The 21,181-nt window shown below is 70.3% G+C and overlaps 2 protein-coding genes across 4 annotated transcripts; one reads left to right on the forward strand and one right to left on the reverse strand.

Moving 5' to 3' along the window:
• The first annotated feature begins 7,784 nt into the window (after positions 1 to 7,784).
• Positions 7,785 to 10,744, forward strand: POLR2H (RNA polymerase II, I and III subunit H). The gene is made up of 5 exons (XM_062582746.1): positions 7,785 to 7,891; positions 8,526 to 8,609; positions 9,693 to 9,786; positions 9,992 to 10,075; positions 10,197 to 10,744. The coding sequence occupies exons 1-5, from the start codon at positions 7,819 to 7,821 to the stop codon at positions 10,312 to 10,314; spliced, it is 453 nt and encodes a 150-aa protein (XP_062438730.1). The 5' UTR covers positions 7,785 to 7,818; the 3' UTR covers positions 10,315 to 10,744.
• Positions 10,745 to 11,344: 600 nt separating this feature from the next.
• On the reverse strand, positions 11,345 to 15,367 carry THPO (thrombopoietin). Of its 3 annotated transcripts, XM_062582866.1 has the most exons (6): positions 15,160 to 15,367; positions 13,990 to 14,132; positions 12,444 to 12,571; positions 12,252 to 12,338; positions 11,832 to 11,996; positions 11,345 to 11,722 (listed from the first exon to the last, which is right to left on the reverse strand). In XM_062582866.1, exons 3-6 carry the CDS (start codon positions 12,537 to 12,539, stop codon positions 11,540 to 11,542), a joined length of 531 nt encoding a protein of 176 aa, XP_062438850.1. In that variant the 5' UTR covers positions 12,540 to 12,571; positions 13,990 to 14,132; positions 15,160 to 15,367; the 3' UTR covers positions 11,345 to 11,539. The 3 variants fall into 3 exon arrangements, with proteins under 3 accessions (XP_062438850.1, XP_062438849.1, XP_062438848.1); XM_062582865.1 differs by lacking the exon at positions 15,160 to 15,367 and having other exon boundaries at positions 13,990 to 14,215; XM_062582864.1 differs by lacking the exons at positions 13,990 to 14,132; positions 15,160 to 15,367 and adding an exon at positions 13,639 to 13,822.
• Positions 15,368 to 21,181: the final 5,814 nt, after the last annotated feature.

Raw genomic sequence — 21,181 nt, forward strand, 5'->3', positions numbered from 1 at the left:
GATGGGGGGCCATGGCAGGGGGCTGGCACCGCTGCGAGGGGCTGCGGGGGCTCCCCACCGCCTCCCCCCCAGCCCCGATGGGGGGCCATGGTAGGGGGCTGGCACCGCTGCGAGGGGCTGCGGGGGCTCCCCACCGCCTCCCCCCCAGCCCCGACGGGGGGCCATGGCAGGGGGCTGGCACCGCTGCGAGGGGCTGCGGGGTCTCCCCACCGCCTCCCCCCCAGCCCCGACGGGGGGCCATGGCAGGGGGCTGGCACCGCTGCCAGGGGCTGCGGGGGCTCCCCACCGCCTCCCCCCCAGCCCCGATGGGGGGCCATGGCGGGGGGCTGGCACTGCTGCGAGGGGCTGCGGGGGCTCCCCACCGCCTCCCCCCCAGCCCCGACGGGGGGCCATGGCAGGGGGCTGGCACCGCTGCGAGGGGCTGCGGGGGCTCCCCACCGCCTCCCCCCCAGCCCCGACGGGGGGCCATGGCAGGGGGCTGGCACCGCTGCGAGGGGCTGCGGGGTCTCCCCACCGCCTCCCCCCCAGCCCCGACGGGGGGCCATGGCAGGGGGCTGGCACCGCTGCGAGGGGCTGCGGGGGCTCCCCACCGCCTCCCCCCCAGCCCCGACGGGGGGCCATGGCAGGGGGCTGGCACCGCTACCAGGGGCTGCGGGGGCTCCCCACCGCCTCCCCCCCAGCCCCGATGGGGGGCCATGGCAGGGGGCTGGCACCGCTGCGAGGGGCTGCGGGGGCTCCCCACCGCCTCCCCCCCAGCCCCGACGGGGGGCCATGGCAGGGGGCTGGCACCGCTGCCAGGGGCTGCGGGGGCTCCCCACCGCCTCCCCCCCAGCCCCGATGGGGGGCCATGGCAGGGGGCTGGCACCGCTGCCAGGGGCTGCGGGGGCTCCCCACCGCCTCCCCCCCAGCCCCGATGGGGGGCCATGGCGGGGGGCTGGCACTGCTGCCAGGGGCTGCGGGGGCTCCCCACCGCCTCCCCCCCAGCCCCGATGGGGGGCCATGGCGGGGGGCTGGCACTGCTGCCAGGGGCTGCGGGGGCTCCCCACCGCCTCCCCCCCAGCCCCGATGGGGGGCCATGGCGGGGGGCTGGCACTGCTGCCAGGGGCTGCGGGGGCTCCCCGCTGCCTCCCCCCCAGCCCCGACGGGGGGCCATGGCAGGGGGCTGGCACTGCTGTGAGGGGCTGCCTGCCCCCCCGGGACGCCCGGCCCCTGCCCTCCACGCGCCGCCGGGATCTCCGTCAGGATTTCTCCTTTCTTTCTTCCTCACTCTGAACAATTAATAATTTATCTCGTAATAAAAGAGGAAACGGTTAATGAGATGAAAACAAGCCAGAAACATCTGCTGGGGCTGCTTTCATCGCCGGCCGCGGGCCGCCTGCGCAGGAAGCGGCGGCGGAGGGGGCACGGGCACGGCGGGCTGTCCCCCGCGCCGGGCCTTCCTCGCCACGGCCCCCTCCTCCTCCTCCGCCGCCCACGCCGCAGCCTGGCTCCGGGCCAGCTCTCCAGAGCCCGCTCCGAGGGCTCGCCCGGCCGAGACCTGTTGGGCTCGGGGCACGGACGGCGCCGGTGCCCGCTCCGGCCCCCGCGCCCGCCGCGCTGCCCGGTGGGCTGGGCTCGGGCCGGATGGCGCGAGTCACTGGCGATACGACCTCCGGCGAGGAGCGGGACCACGGTGCTATTGGGGCGCGAACGTGACCCCAGAGCCGCCGGGGCCCGGGGGCGGCGGGGGGGACCCGCACGACCCAGCTGTGCCGCCGGCGTGGTCGCAGCCCGAACACGGGGCGAGGGGAGCCGGGCCAGGAGCGCCGGCACGCGGCCCCGGCTGGCAAGGGGAGGGAAAGCGGGGAGGACAGGACCGGGAAAAGGGAGGGAAGGAGAAGGGAAGGGGGCGCTTGGCAGCGCCCGGCGGCGCTGGCCTGTGCCCGGGACCAGGCCCGCGGGAGGCTCGAACTGGCCCGAAGCACCGGCGTGCTGCCGGGCCCCCAGGCGGGCAGCGCCGGGCGGCGAAGCCAGCAGCAGGCGCTGGACGGTGGCAGAGCTGGACACCGACGCACCCCGTACACCCCCTCCCCGGGGTGTGCAGGCCTGCGGGCCTGAGAGCAGGGTGACAGGCACCGGGGCAGAGCGGGAGCTGCATGCAGGAGCGGTGAGGCTGCAGCAAGGCGCTGCGGTGCTCCAGGCTGGGTGCTGCACCAGGATGGGCGCTGCACTGGGGATGGGGCCAGGTGCTGCACTGGGGCCGCGTGCTGCACTGGGGATGGGGCTGGGCACTGCACTGGGGCTGGGGCTGGGTGCTGCACTGGGGCCGGGCGCTGCACTGGGGCTGGGTGCTGCACTGGGGATGGGGCCGGGCGCTGCACTGGGGCCAGGCGCTGCACTGGGGATGGGGCCGGGCGCTGCACTGGCGCCAGGGCCGGGTGCTGCACTGGGGCCGGGCGCTGCACTGGGGCTGGGTGCTGCAGCAGGGCCGGGGAGGAAGGGCAGGAGCAGGTCGGGCGCGAGGCTCCATCCTGCCTCTGCTCCCAATTCCGCTGATCCTCGGCCCGATCGCTCCAGCGCGCCAACCTGTTTGTCTTCCAAAGCCATTAAGCTAATTTCGAGCCCTCCTAAATCCCCCGGCTCTAATCCCACCTCGGCGCTCCAGCTTGGCAGCCCCGGGGGCAGAGTGGGCGCGGGGCAGCCGAGGGGGCCGGGCCGCGGGGAAGCCGAGGGGGGCGGCGGGGGGCCGGCGGCGGGTGAGGGCCGCGGCGGGGCCGGGCCAGCCGACGACAGCCGGGGGGGAGCCGGGCGGGCCCCCGCCACCGCGGCGAGGTGTCGCCAAAAAGCAGCCGTCAGCATCAGCCCGGAGGAATTCGGCCTCGCCGGATGCGCTGGAGCGGGGCCGAGGGGGCCGCCGGGTTTAACGAGGAGGGAGGGGGGGGGATCAGCGGGGCCGGGCGCCACGTGGCGCGGTGACCCCCGTGCCGGGCACCGCGGCGCCCCGCTCCCGGCCCGCCGGTGCCCGCCGGTGCCCGCGGCGCCCGGCCCCGCCGGCCTCTCCCTGCTGGCTGTTTGCTGCCGTAACGGCGGCTTCGCGGCTCCTTTGTGCCGCGGAGAACAAGGGCCAGCGCGGCCTCTGAAGCGCCGCCGCCGGCCCCCACCGCGGCACCCCGGTGCTGGCACGGCGCGCGGCGGGCACGGCCCCGGGGGGCTCTCCCGGCCCCCTCCCCATGCACGGTGCCGCCGCGCTTCCCCGCGCCGGAGCATCCTCCACCTCGGAGCTGCCGCCCCGGGGACCCCCCCCTCCGTCCCCGCCGCCCCCTTGCCCACCGGGCCCCCAGGCCTCGCCGGTGCCCCCGCGCTGCTTCCCGCCCCCTCCTCCTGGCAGATGCTGCTAAACTAGCTGCGTTCAGCCCCCAAACGCCCCCCGCCCCCCCGCACCGGATGGAGGGCCTGGCTGCATTTCAAAGGCGCACTGTGTTGTATAATTTATCGGCTGGAGATAACAGGCGAGCAGCTAACGAGCGCAGGGGGCCGCCCCCCCCCCCCCCGCGCGCAGCGACCGCGCCAGCCCGCCGCGGCTGCACCCCTGCACCACCGGCAGAAGGAAAGGGGTGACACCCCCCCCCCCCGCAGCCCCAACGGGTCCCGCTTGGTGCTGGGGCGTTTTGGGGTGCCCCACGGCAGGGGAAGCGGCGGTGCCAAGCTGTGCCCTGCTCCGCGGGCACCGGCTGGGAGCTCTGCCCCCCCCCGCAGACCCCGGGTGCCGGCGCAGGGGTGGCAGCACGGTGCCCCCCGGGACAACGAGCGCACCCCGGGCACGAGGGCTCGGCAGGAGGCTGCCCGGCACCATGGCATCCGGCCCCCTCCTGCCCTTGCCAGCTGGCCTCCGCGGGCAGCTCCACGCCCACCTTCGCCCCACGCCGGCGCTTGGATGTGCCGCGGTCCCAACAGGGCAGGGCAGCAGCCGGGGCTGGCAGCAGGGCCCAGGCGTCCGGGCTGCCCTGCCTCTGCCACCCCCCCCCCCCCCCCGCAGCACCCTGCCTGCCCGGGCTGCCTGGGCCCTGCTGAGCTGCACCGAGCGTGCCAGGTCTCAGCGGCGGGGCGGCAGGGCCAGCTGCGGTGCATCCTGTCCCCTCCCGTCACCTTGCAGCGGCCCCCAGTCACCCCCCCAGGCAGATTGGGCGACTGGGGTGTTTGGGGGGCACGTCACCCCCCCCACACACCAGGGCGCCGCCAGCCCTCGCTGCACTCGGTGTGCTGCTGTCCCCCCCGGCAGGGCGCAGGCAGGGGACAGCGCTCCGGGCCCCCGGGAGCCGGGCTGGACAGTGCCAAGGCCCCAGAGGCGACTCTGCGCCAGGCCGCACCGGCTGCGCACCACCAACAGCTCAGCTCCAGGCCCCACGGCCGTGCTCTGGAGGCGTCTCGGCTCCAGACCCCGTGGCCGTGCTCTGGAGGGGTCTCGGCTCCAGACCCCGTGGCCGTGCTCTGGAGGCGTCTCGGCTCCAGACCCCGTGGCCGTGCTCTGGAGACGTTTCGGCTCCAGACCCCACGGCCGTGCTCTGGAGACGTCTCGGCTCCAGGCCCCACGGCCGTGCTCTGGAGGGGTCTCGGCTCCAGACCCCGTGGCCGTGCTCTGGAGGGGTCTCGGCTCCAGACCCCGTGGCCGTGCTCTGGAGACGTCTCGGCTCCAGGCCCCACGGCCGTGCTCTGGAGGGGTCTCGGCTCCAGACCCCACGGCCGTGCTCTGGAGGGGTCTCAGCTCCAGACCCCGTGGCCGTGCTCTGGAGACGTCTCGGCTCCAGGCCCCACGGCCGTGCTCTGGAGGGGTCTTGGCTCCAGGCCCCACGGCCGTGCTCTGGAGGGGTCTCGGCTCCAGACCCCACGGCCGTGCTCTGGAGGGGTCTCGGCTCCAGACCCCACGGCCGTGCTCTGGAGGCGTCTCGGCTCCAGACCCCGTGGCCGTGCTCTGGAGACGTTTCGGCTCCAGACCCCACGGCCGTGCTCTGGAGGCGTCTCGGCTCCAGACCCCGTGGCCGTGCTCTGGAGACGTTTCGGCTCCAGACCCCATGGCCGTGCTCTGGAGGCGTCTCGGCTCCAGGCCCCACGGCCGTGCTCTGGAGACGTCTCAGCTCCAGGCCCCACGGCCGTGCTCTGGAGGGGTCTCGGCTCCAGACCCCACGGCCGTGCTCTGGAGGCGTCTCGGCTCCAGACCCCGTGGCCGTGCTCTGGAGACGTTTCGGCTCCAGGCCCCGTGGCCGTGCTTTGGAGACGTTTCGGCTCCAGACCCCACGGCCGTGCTCTGGAGGCGTCTCGGCTCCAGACCCCACGGCCGTGCTCTGGAGGCGTCTCGGCTCCAGACCCCGTGGCCGTGCTCTGGAGACGTTTCGGCTCCAGGCCCCGTGGCCGTGCTCTGGAGGGGTCTCGGCTCCAGACCCCGTGGCCGTGCTCTGGAGACGTTTCGGCTCCAGACCCCATGGCCGTGCTCTGGAGGGGTCTCGGCTCCAGACCCCGTGGCCGTGCTCTGGAGACGTCTCAGCTCCAGGCCCCATGGCCGTGCTCTGGAGGGGTCTCGGCTCCAGACCCCGTGGCCGTGCTCTGGAGGCGTCTCGGCTCCAGACCCCACGGCCGTGCTGTGGAGGCGTCTCGGCTCCAGACCCCGTGGCCGTGCTCTGGAGGGGTCTCGGCTCCAGACCCCGTGGCCGTGCTCTGGAGACGTTTCGGCTCCAGGCCCCGTGGCCGTGCTCTGGAGGCGTCTCGGCTCCAGACCCCACGGCCGTGCTCTGGAGGCGTCTCGGCTCCAGACCCCGTGGCCGTGCTCTGGAGACCTCTCGGCTCCAGACCCCGTGGCCGTGCTCTGGAGACGTCTCAGCTCCAGACCCCGTGGCCGTGCTCTGCAGTCACCTCTCTCCAGCCACCAGAGCCGTGGAGATCCACATCACGTAGATGTCCCCAGTGAAGGCATTACGGTCCCCAGGCGGGCAGGTGACACGTGCCCCGCACGGCACCATGCCACCTTCCTCTCCTGTGCCCCAGCCACCAAGCCCCCGTCTCCTGACACCCCCGTCCCACAGAGGGGCACCGCCGTGCCGTGCCGTGCCGAGCCATGCTGTGCCGTTTCACACAGCCCCGCTCCCCAACCCCCCGCGCCGGGGCAGTGCGGAGGGGTGCAGGGGGGGCACGGGCTGGGGCGGGCCTTGGTGGAGCTGGGGGGGCGCAGGTTAAAGCCGGGCAGCGCGGGGGGCCGGGGCCGACCCCGCGTGCGGGCCGGCGTGGCTGAACTGCCGACCCGGCGCCGGGGCACCCCGAGGCGGGCGTCCCCGCCCGGCGCCGTCGGACCCCCCCTTCCTCCTCCTCCTCCTCCTCCTCCCGCCGTTCCGGTTCATCTGCAGGCCAGCGGGTGACAGCCGTCGCCCCCCGCCCCCCACCCGACGTCCAGTGCGGCTGTGCCAGGCTTCAGCGCCAGCTGGCACCGCGGCCCCAGCGCCCATCCCCGGTGCCTCTGCTCCGGGCCGGGACACGGGGCACCGCCACCCCCCGGTTGGGCGGCGGCAGTGCCCGCGGGGGGCCGGAGGCCGCCCCACGCCAGGATGGCCCCGGGCGCCGCGGCGGGGGAGCCCGGGCTCGGCCGGGGGCAGCCTCCCCGGCGCCCCCGCCCTTCTGCCCGCTCCGTGCCCTGCCCCGTGCCAGCTGAGTCTGCCAAACTCGTGACGCCGATGCCCGGCGCTGGCCCAGCGGCACACGCGGGGCCCCGCGGAAACGGCTTCTGCCGCCGCTGAGCCGCCCAGGAGCGGCCCCCGGGCCGCGAGCCCGCCGCGGGACGTCCCTGCCCCCAGGCCCGGCACCCCACGCCGTGGCCGGCCTGTGGCCGTGGCGCGCCGCCGTGGCGCGGCCCCGTCTCGCGCCATCCGTGGCCTCGCAGCTCCCCCTGCCGGAATCTGGCCAGCCAGGCCAGGCCCCCCAAAGGGGTCTCAGCCCCCCCAAAAGCAGGGTCGCCTCCGGTGCCTGCTGCCAGGCTGCCTGCCCCCAACCCTGCCGGCTCCTGCGCCAGCCGCGGCGTGGGCAGGAATGCAGTAATGCACCGGGGAGCTTGTCCCGGGACAACCCCCCCACCCCGAGGCGGGAACCTGGGACCCCCCCCCACTGCAGTGCGCTCCCCCCTCGATTGCAACCCACCTCCCCATTGCAGTGCACCCTCAACTTGTATTGCAGTCCCAGTGCGGGGTACCCCACACGGGAACACACCCCCACTGCAATCCACCCGCTGCTGCAATGCCCCCATCCCGCTGCAACGCACCCTTCTCATTGCACTGCCCCCCTTGCAGAGCACCCCTAGCTGCAGTGCCCCCCAGGTGCAATGCCCCTCGATGCAACCCCCAATTGCAATGCTCCCCCAGTTGCAAGTCACCCCCCCACCAACTGCAAGGCATCCCCAGTTGCAGTGCCCCTTTCTGCCTGCCCCAGCCGGGGGCCCAAGCGGTGGCGAAGCCCAGCGCACTGCGGGGCGTGAGGGGGCTGCGGGGCCCGCGGGATGCTCGGCGCTGCACACGGGCAGCCGCTAAGGGGCGGGGCGGGGGGGAGGGAAGGAACAGCACGGCCGGGGAGAGAGGCGGCGCCGGGACTACCCGCGACGGGCGCTAGGGCCGCGCGGACACCTGCAGCCGGCCGAGCCCCAGTGCGCAGGCGCCATCACAGCCCCGCCCCCCAGGCTACTTCCGCCCTGTTGCAGCGCCGGGCGGAAGCGCGGCGGCGGAAGCGGAAGCGGAAGGGGCAGGCGGCGGCGGCGGCGGCGGCGGCGGCGGCGGCGGCGGCGGCGGCGGCTGGCGCCGGAGCGGGGCCATGGCCGGGATCCTCTTCGAGGACATCTTCGATGTGAAGGACATCGACCCCGAGGGCAAAAAGTTCGACCGCGGTGAGCGGGGCGCCGCGCCGCCGCCTCGCCGGGGAACCTTCTCGAAGGCGGCCGGCCGGCACGGCACGGCCAGGCCAGGCCTCCGCACCGCCCGCGGGGCACGGCCTGCCGCCGCCGCCCGCCGCTGCCCTCTGCCCTCCAGCCTCAGGCTGGCCCTCCACTGTATCCCCGCTCCTCAGTCAGTGCCGCCCCCCCCCCCCCCCCGTGTGCCCCGGTCCCCCGCATCCTCACGCTGCTCCCCTGTCCCCGTGGGTCCCATTTTCCCTTCTGCCTTCTTTCTTCCCGCAACCTGTCTGATTCCCCGCCAGCCTGGGGCTGCCCTCTCAGTGTGCTATGTCTCCCTTGCTTTCCCCCTCCTTGCCCAAGGCTGCTGTCCTCAGTGTGCACCATGCCAACAGCCCCCTTCCTCCCCACCACCATGGGCGACTTTCCCTCCTAGGGTGCCCTGTCTGCATGCCCAGAGCCCCATCTCCTATCCGTACACATGCCTGTGTCTGCCCTGGGCCTTTCCCAAATAACTTGGGTTTCAGTCCATGCTAGGTTTGGGGGAGGATGGCCTGGTCCTGGGACCCTGTACCCACCCAGTCTGTGGGGTCTTTCCTGGCATTGTTTTTGATTCTGCTGCTTTCCACAGTGTCCCGCCTGCACTGTGAGAGCGAGTCCTTCAAGATGGACCTCATCCTGGATGTGAACATCCAGATCTACCCTGTGGACCTTGGTAAGCTCTTGGGCTGTTAGCCCAGAATATGCCAGGAGTGAGCTGGTATCAGTCCTGGGTGGAGGAAGGTTAGAGGCACACACTGGTGCACAGAGGAGCAAGACTGATCGCAGACTTTCCTAGGCCACTATGCTGTCCCCAGATCAGAGAAGGTGTGGTGCTGGATTGTGGCTCATTTCACTGTGAGATTTATTTGGGTTCCATTCTGCCCTGTTCCCCACATACACTCTGTGGAGAAATTGCATCAATTGGTAGGAACTAAGCCTTAAAGAGAACTTTTGAGATGCGTTTCTGTGGCCAAAAATATTAGATGGCAAAGACAGAGTCTTGCCATAAGTAGCAAGGAAGGCTGCGGTTAGTGCTGTAAGGTCTCAGGTACGTGCGCAGAGCTCAGCCTTGCCCTCTGGGACACTGTGAAGATCTGTTGCTGCGTCCTGTGGAAATGTCATCTCTGGTGTCCTGGTGGCTCTAGTTTCCTCTGTGATGATGATGCATGACTGTGGGACCTGGGGGAGGCAAAGGGTCCCGTGTAATCTTTCCTCGTCTTCCACAGTCCTCTTGGAGGTCTGAACGTGGGAGTGGCATTTGTGCCAAACTGTCTGGAGCAGTTCTTTGCTTCCACCTACTCAGATCTGCTATAGTTGTGACCCTTTAGCCTGGCTTTTCTGGCAAGGAACCTGGAACCAGCCTCGGATTGAGGTGGGAGGGATCATACCGAGCTGCCCTCCGTGCCTGGGAGGGTGCTGCTTGGGAATACTCTGCTGAAACAGGCACCTCGTGCTTTGTGCCCCTGGAGGGCAGGCCTTCGTGCTGTTACACGTTGACGTGTGTGTCTCTGGTGTTGAGAGTGGTGCCATGTCTTCCCTGTGTGAAAACTGGAAGATCTCATGAGAAATGCTCAGTGCCCAGCTACCGTACTCTAGCTCTTGAGTGCTGTTGAGAGCTGGGACTGGCTTTCTCACTTGTGCTTTGCACATGATGTGGGCCATGGCTGTGCCAACTTTGCCCCCCGGTGGTCGATGCTGACCTGTGCCCGCCTGCCCCTGGCCACCTTCTCACAGCTCCTGTGCCCTCTCATCCCAGGTGACAAATTCCGCTTGGTCATTGCCAGCACCTTGTACGAGGACGGCACCCTGGATGATGGGGAGTATAACCCCACAGACGATAGGCCTTCCAGGTACCAGGGATCCAGCTGGTGTGGGTGGGCAGCTCAAGTTGGGCCTCCTGAGATCCACAGAGCAGCCAGGTGGTGGAGAGGGAAGAAGTTAAATGCTGAGAGGCTGTGTGGTACCTTCTCCTAAAGGATGCTTGGGTTGGGGATGCTGGGAAGGTGGAAGTATCCAGTTTTGGTTATTCTCCAAAATGCTGTTGTCCCATTGCAGGGCAGACCAGTTTGAGTATGTGATGTACGGCAAGGTGTACAGGATCGAAGGAGATGAAACATCCACAGAGGCAGCCACACGCCTGTGAGTGCCCCTTCCCCAGAGGGGCAGCAGTGCCCCAGGGTAGCATGGGGAGGCACAGGGATCCCAGACAGGATCTCCTGTGGGTTTCCTCACTCTCACTAGTCCTCTCCTCCTGCCCCAGCTCTGCCTACGTGTCCTATGGGGGGCTGCTCATGCGGCTGCAGGGAGATGCAAACAACCTGCATGGGTTTGAAGTGGATTCCAGGGTTTACCTGCTGATGAAGAAGCTGGCCTTCTAGAGGAGGATGCATCTGTCTTGCCTCCATGAGCTTCCCCAGAGACATTTTGCTGGCAAGTAAACAGGATCCCCATGACCCTGATTCTTGCCCTAGCATCCGTGCTCCCTGGTCTCTCCAGTGCTGGTGGAGGAGGGGGACAGTCTCTCCTGGTCCTTTCTGACTCTTGCTGGGAGTTGCAGCCCCCTTCCACATGGAGAGAGGAGCCTGACAGCCAAGCAGAGGCCATGCTGGGCGCTCTGCGGTCCTGCTGGCTGGTAGTCTCTTCTCGCCTCTTTCTGAACTTCAGAATCAAGCTCAGCCCCAGCCCTGGTCAAGGGCAGCTGGACTGGGTCAGCCATGCGTCTGCATTGGGGCCGGGATCCTTATCTGAGGAGCCATCCTGAGACAGGCCGGCTTGTTCTTGATTAAAGCGTTCAGGATGTGTTTTCTACACCTGGCTCTGTTGCCTGAGAGGTGAGGCTGGCCAGGAGCCCGTACGCCTGGGTAGGGGCAAGGCGGGCCTGCGTCGCCGCCCCGACGGGCAGGCAGCGCGGGCGCCGCGTGGGTCGCGGAGGATGTTCTGAGCGTGGGCGGCATGGCTGGGCATCAGGGGTAGCTGTGGTGCTGGCTCTCAAACTACAGCTCCTGCAAGAGGAGCGAGGGGGTCAGTCTGGGCAGAGAGGTGCTGTGCACCTCGAAACATGCCCAGGCAGGGGGCTCACAGAAGAAGGCCCTGGGCACAGTGAAGACCAGGGCTCTGCAGTTATGGGAGGAGTGAGGGTTTGACCAGCACTGCTCAGTGGTGGGTGTGAGGGAGTGGAGGCCTTTGGGCACCCCGGGGCACCGTGCAAGCCTCTCTGCCCTGCAGATCTCGGAGCTGCCACGGGAGGGAGCTGGGTGCTGGGGAGAGACCCTGGAGTACATCCGCTGGGCACTGCCTCTTACAGAGACCCTGGGACTGCGAGGGTCCCCCAGCCAAGGCCACAGTCGGGGGGGAAAAGGAGAACACAAACAGCCCTGTAGAAAAATAGCTCTTTAATTGTAACGCCTTCACAGTAGAGCTGCCCACAGCAGGGCCTGTGCACAGGTATTTCTGTCAGCCTCCAGGGGCTGTGTTGTAGCCAAAGGCTTGTGGAAAAGGAGTCAACCCTTTCCCAGGGGGCACCTTCCTGGGCACCCAGAATATGTCCCAGCATCCTCCAGATTTTCTCTGCCCTTGGATCAGTGGTGAGCCCTGTGCGTAGCCTCACCAGGTTCTAGGTGGGGCGTCTCTGCCACCCCCCTGGCCTTGTTTGCATGAGTCTTTGGCCAGGTCGTGGAAGAAGAAGCGCAGCTTTCCCTGCACCAGCTGCCGGTAGGTGAGGAAGATCCCAGAGATGTCTGTCCACTCCATGGAGCGTGGAGAGCAGCCTGGCTCCTGGGGTCCTGCCTGGGTGGGACAACACAACAGGGGGGTCACAAATGCTGTGGTGCCCAGTGCAGAGTTGGGCACCTGTGTCAAAGGTGGCCTGGCTTCATGGGGGATGGGGAGGCCTCACCTTCCAGCTGAAGGTCTGCAGGAGCAGGAGGAAGGAGTTGGCATGTCTGTAAAGCTGGCTCAGCTGTGTGCCTGTGCACTCCTGGGTCGCCTGACTCTGGGCCCCTGTCACAGCGCCCACCAGCAGTGCCAGGTCGCACAGGATCTCCTGCCGCTTGGTCTCGTTCTGGGGGGAGCAGACAGTGAGCATGCCAACCCCTGTGGGTATAGGGGCTGCGAGTCCGCTCTACTGCTGTACCTGCCCTAGGTAAGGATGGGGGTCCTCCACCCCATGCCCGTGTGATGCCCCGGTGCCATCAGATGTGCTGCAGACATCCTGTTGCTGTTTATTGTCTGGGGTCTGTGTCCCTCTGCATCCTGTGGCTCTTTCCGGAGCCCCGTGGGCATCCCAGTGCTACATCATTGTCCCAGGCCCTCTTACCGTTTTGGTTCTCCACTGCTTGAGGCTGAAGTCCACCAAGGGTAGCACCATGGGGCAGCTGAGTGGAGGCAGCGCCTGGCACTGGCTCTGGGGTGGGGAGAGAGGAGATGCTGCAGTGAGATGACCTGGAGCTGTGCCTGTCCCTGCCTTGCCAGCCCAGCCTGTGGGGAAGGGGGAGCAGCATATCCTCACCACTTCCTTCTCCATGTCCTTTGCCTCCCCAATGTACTTCTGGATGAGTCTGGTGTCGCAGACCAGCCGTGTTGGGCTGCAACGGCCCGTTTTCATGTGCAGGAGGAAAGATGTGAGGAGGAGCAGTCCTGGGGGGAGAGGGGTTGCCTGTGGGCACTGTGCCGTCCTCCCTAGGCAGCTGCAGCTCGTGGTGATGCTTACAAGTAGCAAGTGCTTAGCCCAGTCTGGTGACCTTGACTGCCCACCTTGGCAGCCCCAAGAGATGGGTTTAAAATGAACCAGCCTACAGATCAAACAGTTGGTGCTGGGCAGTTCACCCAGCCCAGGACTGACCCCTGGGCTCAGGGGAAGATGTCTGGGGGAGGGAGCTGAGGAGGGCCTGGTGGTGCCCTGCGGTTTGACACCACGTCACAGCAAGGGAGGAGAGGCGTCCTGCCTTCCTCCCCGTTCAGCCAGCGAGCCTGATCTCTCCAGAGGCTCTGCCTCTTGGGATCAGCGCCAGCAGGTACCTGGTGCCTGGAAAGGCAGGTGGTGTGTGGCCAGGGCCCCATGCTGCTGTGCCTGTGCCAGGTTTCCAGCTCGGCTCCAGCCCTGGGAAGCAGGCAGGAGCAGAGCCGTGTTCCCTGCGCGCGCCCTGGGCCCTGCCCTCCCACCCTTGATAAGGGGTGTTTGCGCCTGGAGCAGCTCCAGGCGTCACGTGTCTACGGGGAGTCCCGGCCTGCAGCATCCTGCAGCGCCCGTCTGCTCCTTGGGCTGCTCCGGCCATGGGCTCGCCTGACCCACAGTCTTTCCGGCACCGATGGGACACCGCTCCCCGGGCACCCTTTGGCCGGGTGGCTGCAGTGCCCCGTGACAGCCCGCCCTGGCAGCTGGCATCTCCTCTCCAAAGGCCTCTAGGCCCCTTTTGCATCTACTTGCTTCCCTAACGCGCTCGGCACAGCCAGGCGTTGACAGCTTTTTCCCGAAGGCGGGCATGGAGAAATGCTGTGGTACCATTGCGAGCTGGCGGGGGTCAGCTGCAGCCCGACCACAGCTGGCGGGATTTTCTGCCAAAGCATAGGGTAAAGGAGTGCTGACTGCTCATCTCTTGGAGCGCCCGTGCCTGGGCAAACGGCAGGCTGGGCATGGTGCCTGCTGCCAAAGCAATGCCCCTTCCTCCTCGCCCCCGTCCGCCCCCTTTCAGTCCCACACTCACTGTTCAGCTCCATGCTCAGCTGGGGGCTTCGGCCCTGCCTTTTCCACCCTGGGGCCAGCGGCTGCTCCCCAGCTCCCGTCCCCCTTCCATGGAGGGCGGCTGTGGCGCGGGCTCCCCGCGAGCCGCCGAGCCGGGACAGAGGGCCGGGGCCAGGAGTACCCCCCGGGCGACACGGCGCGGCTCTCCGGCTCTGGCCCCGCAGAGGCAGCGCGATTTCCTGTTGTGTCGCTGCTGACCTTTGAGGAAAAGCGCTCCAGGGGCCCCTGGGGACGGCTTCCTGCCTCCAGCCGTTTCCTCCCTTGGCCCTGGGCTTGGGAAGGATGTCCACTGTCGCCCTCCTGGGCTGCTCACCTGCCCCCGGCCTGTGCCTGCTCCCTTTGCGGCCGGCCTGAGCGCGGGGCCAGGGGCCTGACAAGCCGTGCCTGCCGAGGCGGGCGAGCGGGCGGCTGGCTGCTCAGCTATGCCCACCTTGGGCGAGAAGGTGCCCCTGGTACCTGCAAAAGAGATGGCTTGGTTGGGTGTGTTGGAGACCCTGTCTGTGGGAGCAGCAGCTGAGGTAGTGCCCTGCTCCGTGGCAAGCGTGTCCAGGAGGCAGGGGGGCCCCCAGGACACTCACCCGGTGGTGAGCCCCAGTTCCCGTGACCATCACCTCAGATTGTCCCTATCCCCAGCAACCTTCACCCAGAAGTGAGCTGCCAACGCTGACACCCTCACCCAGAGGTAAGAGGGAGACAAGCACCCCTGGAGGGGCTGCAAGGTGTGGCAATCCCCTCAGGGCTGGGGTGGGGGATAGGCAGGGGGCCCCCAGGGCTGCTTCTCCAGCAGCAGCAGCAGTTGGCAGTGGGCTGGGTGAAAACACCCACAGACAGCCCTTCCTCAAGGCTGGGAGATGCACCCCGGGTCTGCCCAGCACCCAGCCCTGGGGGGCCATGCCCAGCCCAGCTGCATCCCGCCTGCTGCAGGGCACCCGTGTGCCACCTCCCGGGACAAGCCCACCGCTTCCGGGGTGCCCCGGGGACCTTCTGGCCCGGGATACGGGGTGGGGGCGGTGCAGGTGAGCACAGATACACACACATGTACATGTGCGTGTGTTTACTTCCATGTACATGTGCAACACGTGTGCCCACCTGTACCCTCAGACATACGTGTGCACATGCACACTTCACATATCGAGTAACAGTTACCCATCCCCTTACACACACACACACACACACACACACACACACACACACACGTGTGCACACACACACAGAGCATGCATTCATGCAGGCCCCCCCCCAGTGTGCTCCCTCTCCCTTTCCTGACCCCCGACCCCAAACCACATCTCCTTTCCCCACTTACAGGTCTCCCCACAACCTGCGCTCTTCACTCTCACCCGCCTGCTCCCGCTGGCTCCCACCCCTGTCCCTGGCGGCCAGCGGTTCCCGGCAGCGCCTGGCCGGGTGACAACAGGCAGAGTAAACACCTCAGCCTGCTCCGCCTGCCCCGGGCCCAGCTCAGCCCCCGGCCCGGGCAGCCCACCTTGCAGATCGAGGGGCAGCTGGGTGAGGGTCTGGCAGGCCCCATGGCTCCGGGGCCGATGCTGGCAGCCCGGCGCGGCACGGGCTCGGCTGGCAGCAGCCCGGAGCAGCGAGCGCCGGGGTCAAACACCGCTGGGCCCCGTCTCTGCGGACGTGACATAATGCAAACGCGCCGTCCTGGCACCCAGAACCCCTTGGCCCCTGTGCCAGCGCTGCCCCGCACCAGGCCCACCCCTGGCCCTGCCTTGCCCGTGTGTGCCCACGTCCCTGCCCCTTCCTGCTCCCACGCAGGCACAAAACCTTCCACCGTGCCGGGCTGGAGAGCTGCAGCACCCAGCAGCCGCTTGCCCGCAGCTCTCTGGTGCCAGATCTGTATGTGCCTTCATAATTAGGCAAACGAACCTACCGGGGGCAACTAGAAGGCAGCTCGTACCTGGTGAGATGCCTGCTGGACCCCAGTGCGCAACGGAGGGCCCCAGGGTGCCTAAACAGGCCTTTCCCCCCTCAAATGCTCCTTTCCAGCCGTGCCGGGAGCGAGGCGGTCGGCAAGAGGCCCGTGGGCAGCCTCGCTCTTGAGAGGGCAGTGCCGACGCTGCTCGCCCCTGCCAGGAGTGCCGAGGGGCAGACCCAGCACGGCGCAGCCCCTGGGGCACGTGGGGCGCGGGGCACCCGCAGCTCCGGGGCCCGCACGGAGGGGTGCGGGGGGCACGCGTGGGGCCCTGGGTGCCCCAGAGGGGAACGGGATGCTCCGGCCGTTCCTGCCGCCCGGGCAGGGCGCTGGCGTGGCGGGGGGGGGGGGGGGCCGGAAACGAGGAGGGGGCTGCTGGACTACGCAGCTGGCCGGACCCTGGTGCCAACTTTCCCACCTCACCGTAGAGGGTGCAAAGTGCCAGGAATCCCGCCGCGGGGGGTGGCCGTTCGCACCCACTTCGCCGAGGTGCCGGGGCAGCCGGAGGTGCCAGGCGGCGGGGGGAGGAGGGGGGACAGCAGACAGGTGGCACGGCTGCTGTCCCCCACGGCCACCCAGGCTTGCCCGCCGGGCACCCCCAGGATGTTGGTGCGAGGCAGCGGGGCGCAGGAAGCAAACCTGGGCTTCAAGGGGTGTGGGGGGGGTGGTCCCAGCACCCTTTGAAGCCCCCATAAAAGGGTCCGGCATAAAGGGAGGAGAAAGTCAAAGGAACAAAGAGAGCGGCTAATCCGGCGTGAGCAAACAGCCCCCGTTTGCTCAGGGCCCAGCTGACCCGAGGGCCGGGGGGAGAGGGCCGGGGCCGCGGTGGGGCCAGGGCCCGGGGGTGCCAGGGAGCCAGGCAGCACCCCCTGCCCGCGCTGGCCCCGCAGAGCTCCGTGCCCCCTGCCCCCTCCACTTTACATTTGCGAATTGCCAATAAACATCCGTGGGCAAACACCTCTCCCCATGCCCTCCCGCCCGGCTGCCCCCGGCCCCCTCGAGCCGCCCCAGCCCGGACCCTGGGAGAGGGCCGTGCCGGGAATGGCATCCCGGCTCGGTGCCGGCCCCACGCCGGCCGGGCAGCCATGGGCAAAGGGGCAGGGAGCCTTGCACGGGGCACCCGGGCACTGAGGTGCGGACGAGCCCGCAGCGCCGCCGGCACGTGCCCAGCACCCCCAGAAAGGGGGCTGTGCTGGCAGCCGGGGTGACCCCCCGCGTCCCCTTTCCCCTGCCCAGCTCGCCACCCTGTTCGCTCACGCGGGGGGCAGTGGGAGGGGGACACAGGGGAGGGCACCTAGCCCCTCTCCCTCCAGACCCGCGTGCGCGGGGCAGCGAAGGGGTTAATGCCAGGCGGCCAAGCCGCAGGTGGGCGCAAGAATGAAATTCCTTCTCGCCGTCCTGCGAAGTCTGGGCACAAATATTTGCCTGCATGTCCGGTGGGGAGGGGGGAGACCACCATCACTCTGGGAGCTTGCTAATCCCCGTGCCAAACAAGCCCCCCTCCGCCATGCCCCGTGCACCCCCCTCTTCCTCCCTCTGCCGACGCTCCGGGAGCGTTTGGGGAAGGACACTTTGCGGGGGGGGGGGGAGCCGCCACCGTTGGGTGCTCCTACAAGCAGGGGACCTTCCCCCCAGCAGCGTGCTGGAAGCGGGCACAGTGCCATGGGGCAGCGGCCCGAATCTGCTTGGCAGGGCAAGCAAAGCTCCCCGGGGGGCACCCCACAGCCGGTGCCTTGGTCCCTGGGGCAGGCACGGCCCAGGGGCCGGGATCGAGGCAAGAAGGGGCAGAGAGCCCCAGCCAGGCTCACCACGCCGGGAACGCAGAGTGTCTAATAAGCTCCATGTGTTTGGAGACGAAAAGCAGCCACTTCCCCCCCCCCCCGTCACCCCCACGCCGGCTGCATCCCCTCCCTGTACCTGCCACCTCCCCGGAGCCCCCCGCCGCCCCCAGACCCCCCTCGCCTTCGTCTGGGGCGGCTCAGCCCCGCGAGCCGCCTTCCAGTTGTGCAAATATTGCCGGAACGGCTGTAATCCCCGTGTCCAACGTGAATTATGAGATATTTCCACCCATTACGACAGCGTTTCCCCCCCTCTTCCCGCCCCGCCGCGTGTGTGCGAGGCCGGGGGGGGGGGATTAGTCATGGGGCAAACCGCGTTCGGCACAAAGCTTTGGGGAGGCCGCGGGCTCGCTGCCCCCCAGCAGCCCGCCCCGCGTCGCTCCGGGCCGGGGGGCTGCTTCCGGAGCGGGGCTGGCGGTGCCAGCGCGCGCCCGGCGGGGCCGGGGCAGCGCGCCAAAGTGGGGCGGCGGGGCGAGACCGTGGGAAAGGGGGGGGGCGGGCGGGCGGCCTCGCCTCCGCCCCGTCCCCGTCCCCGGGGAGAAGCGGCTCCTTCCCGCCCCCCCCCCGAGCCCGGCCCGCGTTCAAAGCGCCGGCAGGCAGCGTCTGGCGAGGGCAGGCGAGAGGGAGCTGCGTGGGGCCGTGGCGGGCACGGCGCCGGTGGCGGCCCCTGCGCCCGGCGAGGGGGGGGACCGCCAGCTTGCCGGCGCCGGGGCACATGCCCGCCGCAATGGGGTGGGGGCGCTCGGCATTTTGGGGGCGCACGAGGGGTTTGCAGAGCCGCGGCGGTGCCCACGCCGGCGCCGCCGGACGTGCCGATCCGCGCTGGGCACCTGCTCCGGGCCGCGGCCAGCCGGGAGCGGGGCAGGGCGCCAGGCGGCCGCCGGAGCCCTCGGCCGGCTGCGGGCTGGCGGCGGCGGCCCGCAGCCGGCCGGCTCCGTCCCCACGCGGCTCCAGCTGCGGGCAGCTGGCGAGGGCCGCCGGGGCTGTCGCGGCGCCAGGCCCGGCTCCGGCGCGCCTCAGAGCCGCCTTTGTGCAGGACGCTCCCCGCGCACGTGTGCCGGGCACCGGCCACTGGGAGCGGGACCCCTTCCCGGCCGCGCTGCTCGCCCCCAGCCCCGGGCGCCCCTGCCGCGTTGGGCTCCTGGCGCCCGCTGGCCTTTCTGGGCGCCTCCGCGGTTGTAGGTAAGGGATGCCCGGGTGCAGCAGGGGCAGATTTCCAGAATTTCCCTGCCTCCGTTTCCTTCCTGCCCACGTGCCCGCATCCAAGCTGCATTTTTCCCTTCCCTGGGTGGAAATGCCCAGCGCTCCCTCCTCTGCCAGGCCCCCGAGCCAACGTACCTCCCCGCCGCAAGCCTGGCGCTGCCCGGGCTCCCTCCCGGCCCCCCGCCTCTTCCTGCCATGGCCCCGTGCCTCAGTTTCCCCCTCTGCCAAGAGCTACATCCAGGCAGGTTTCCCGGGTTTCCTTCCTCCCAGGGAAAGGGGAGGGAGCTTCCCCCATCGCTTCCCCGCATCCCCGCGGCCGAGCCAGGAGACTGTGACGAGCTCTCGGTGCGCGGAGCCAGCGCCGGATTCCTGCGCTGCGCTCGGCTCTGGCACCGGCGGGGCGGCCGGGAGCCACCGCCCGCCTCCGCGCCGCTCGGCCCCGCCGCTCGCGCCTCGTCTTCCCGAAGGGCCGGAGCCGCGGCGCAGGCTGGCACCGCGCGCGGCGAGGCTGGCACCGCCGGGCGGCCCCCGGCGCTCCCGTGCCCCCGGCGCCGCCGGGAGAGAGGAGAGGGGACAGGTCGGTGCCGGCTCCGCTCAGCGGGGGCAGCGGGGAGGGCAGGGGGCTCGGGGGGAGGGGGGGAGAAGGTGCCAGGTGGCCTGGGCGCAGCCCTTGGCACGCAGGAGGGTCTTGCAAGATGCAGGGCGGTTGCGCCCGCGGGGACGTCCCCGAGTCCCTCCCCGTGGGGGGGGTGGGGGGGTATCCCGGCCTGGGCCAAAACGCCAGCGCCGTCCCGCCGGGAAACGCCGGCTGCTCCCGGGCTCGTGCCAGCTGCGCCCGCCTCGCGCCAAGGGAGCTCCCGGCTGCGGGGGCACGTCCCGGGCGCCCTGGCCGCGCGGCAGTGCCGCATCTCCGCCACGGAGGGGGCCGGGGGGCGGCGGGGCGGGCGGCCCGAGGCCGGGCGGGCGGCGGGGCGGGCGCCCCTCGAGCCGGGCCCGGCCTGCCCGGCGGCGGCGCCGGTGCGGAGGCCCAGGAGGAGCGCCGCAGGGAGGCACGGGCCTGTTGTGCTCCAGCTGCGCTGTGTTTCCCTAGCTACACCGCGCAGCTGGCCGGGTGTTTGTACCGCCGAGAGTTGATTTTGGCAGCCCCGCGCCTCCCCCCTCCTCTGCTCCCCTCCCCGGGCGCCTGCCCGCCCGCCACGCACCCGGCACCCCTCCCTGCCGCCTGCGGCCCCACCGGCCCGGGCGCCGGGCAGGGGCACGGTGGCACCCGCTGGCCCGCTCCCCGGGGCGCAGGCGGCCACGCGGGGCTCCCTGCCCTGCGCTGCCCTCCCGCCGGGCTCCGTGCCTCAGTTTCCCCGGCTGGACGCTGCTCTCCCCAGGCCTCTCCATGGTGGCTGCCCACTGCCCGCCCTCGCCAGCCCGGGCACATGTGGGCGAAGAGCAGGATCGGTGCTGGGTGCTGCTCTCTCGGCCTCCTCCACAGCGCCCCTTCCCTGGGCGAGGGGACCCAGGCGTCCGGGCCCCTGCCCCCCCCCAGCCCCTACCACAGGCGGGCAGGAGCCCGGGGTCCCGCCATGGCACCTTCCCCCACCTGGGGTGGGCAGCGGCCAGGGGGGCTTGGGGGTGTCAGCAGGACAAGTTGTGGGGTGCGTGGGAATCTCTGACCTTCCAGGGTGCAGTGCGGATTTGGGGGTATCCAGGGAGAGGTACAGGACTGGGGGGGGGGGGATCTCGGGGGCTTGGGGTGCTACAGGGAGGGGTGATATCCCCGGGGGGGCTGGGGGATGCTGTAAGCTGGGGGACGCTGCGGTGTTGGGGGGTGCTTCTGGGGTTCAGTTGGGGCTCGAGGACACCAAGCACAGCGCATATGGGGAGATGTGTGGGTCTGGGGCTCTTGGGGTGCTGCATGGATTCAGCAGGTGGGGGGCTCCTGCTGGGCTGGGGGGCAGCGTTGACTGGAGAGGGTGTTGGGGGGCTCTAAGCCTGGGGGTGCCCATGCTCCGGGGGGGGGGGGCATGCCACTGGGGGGGGAGGGGACTGGATTGCTGGGGACACCCGCAGGGGCCAAGCCTGGTGCAGCCGGAGGGGGTCCAGAGGGGCAACCCCCGCTTGGGGACGGGTGGGGGGGGTGCCCCCAGGATGCCCAATGCCCGGGAAGCCCCATGCCCGGGAGGTGTGTGCGTGTGTGTGTATGTGTTGGGGGGGGGGGCGTACGGCTGCGGGATGCCCCCAGGACGCCGAGTGCCCGGGGTCCCCGAGGTGGGGGAGGGGGCCGGGCTCTGGGCACCCCCGGGAGGCGCCGTGCGGGGTGCCCCAGGGCGGCGGGGGGCCGGAGCGCGGGGGGCGGCCGCTGCCTGCGCCTCATTAGCGGGGCCTTTGTTTGCACAGGGCTCGCAGCTCCCGCTTGCCCATGCCGCCGCCTATAAAGCGGGGCCGGGGCCGGCGGCCGGGCAGAGGCGGCGGCGGCGGCGGCAGGCAGCGGCCGGCCCCCCCTGCCCGCCCCCGGACGCCTGGGACCCCCGGCCGGCCGGCAC

Source organism: Rhea pennata, chromosome 9 (assembly GCF_028389875.1).
Source record: "Rhea pennata isolate bPtePen1 chromosome 9, bPtePen1.pri, whole genome shotgun sequence".
Taxonomy (NCBI): Eukaryota; Metazoa; Chordata; class Aves; order Rheiformes; family Rheidae; genus Rhea; species Rhea pennata.

Coding starts and splice junctions, on each gene's coding strand:
- POLR2H (XM_062582746.1), top strand. CDS start 7,819: ATGGCCGGGATCCTCTTCGAGGACATCTTCGATGTGAAGGACATCGAC. Junction 7,892..8,525: donor GGGCAAAAAGTTCGACCGCG/GTGAGCGGGGCG, acceptor TGCTTTCCACAG/TGTCCCGCCTGCACTGTGAG. Junction 8,610..9,692: donor GATCTACCCTGTGGACCTTG/GTAAGCTCTTGG, acceptor CTCTCATCCCAG/GTGACAAATTCCGCTTGGTC.
- THPO (XM_062582864.1), bottom strand. Junction 11,997..12,251: donor AGCAGTGGAGAACCAAAACG/GTAAGAGGGCCT, acceptor TGCTCCCCCCAG/AACGAGACCAAGCGGCAGGA. Junction 11,723..11,831: donor TGCAGACCTTCAGCTGGAAG/GTGAGGCCTCCC, acceptor TGTCCCACCCAG/GCAGGACCCCAGGAGCCAGG.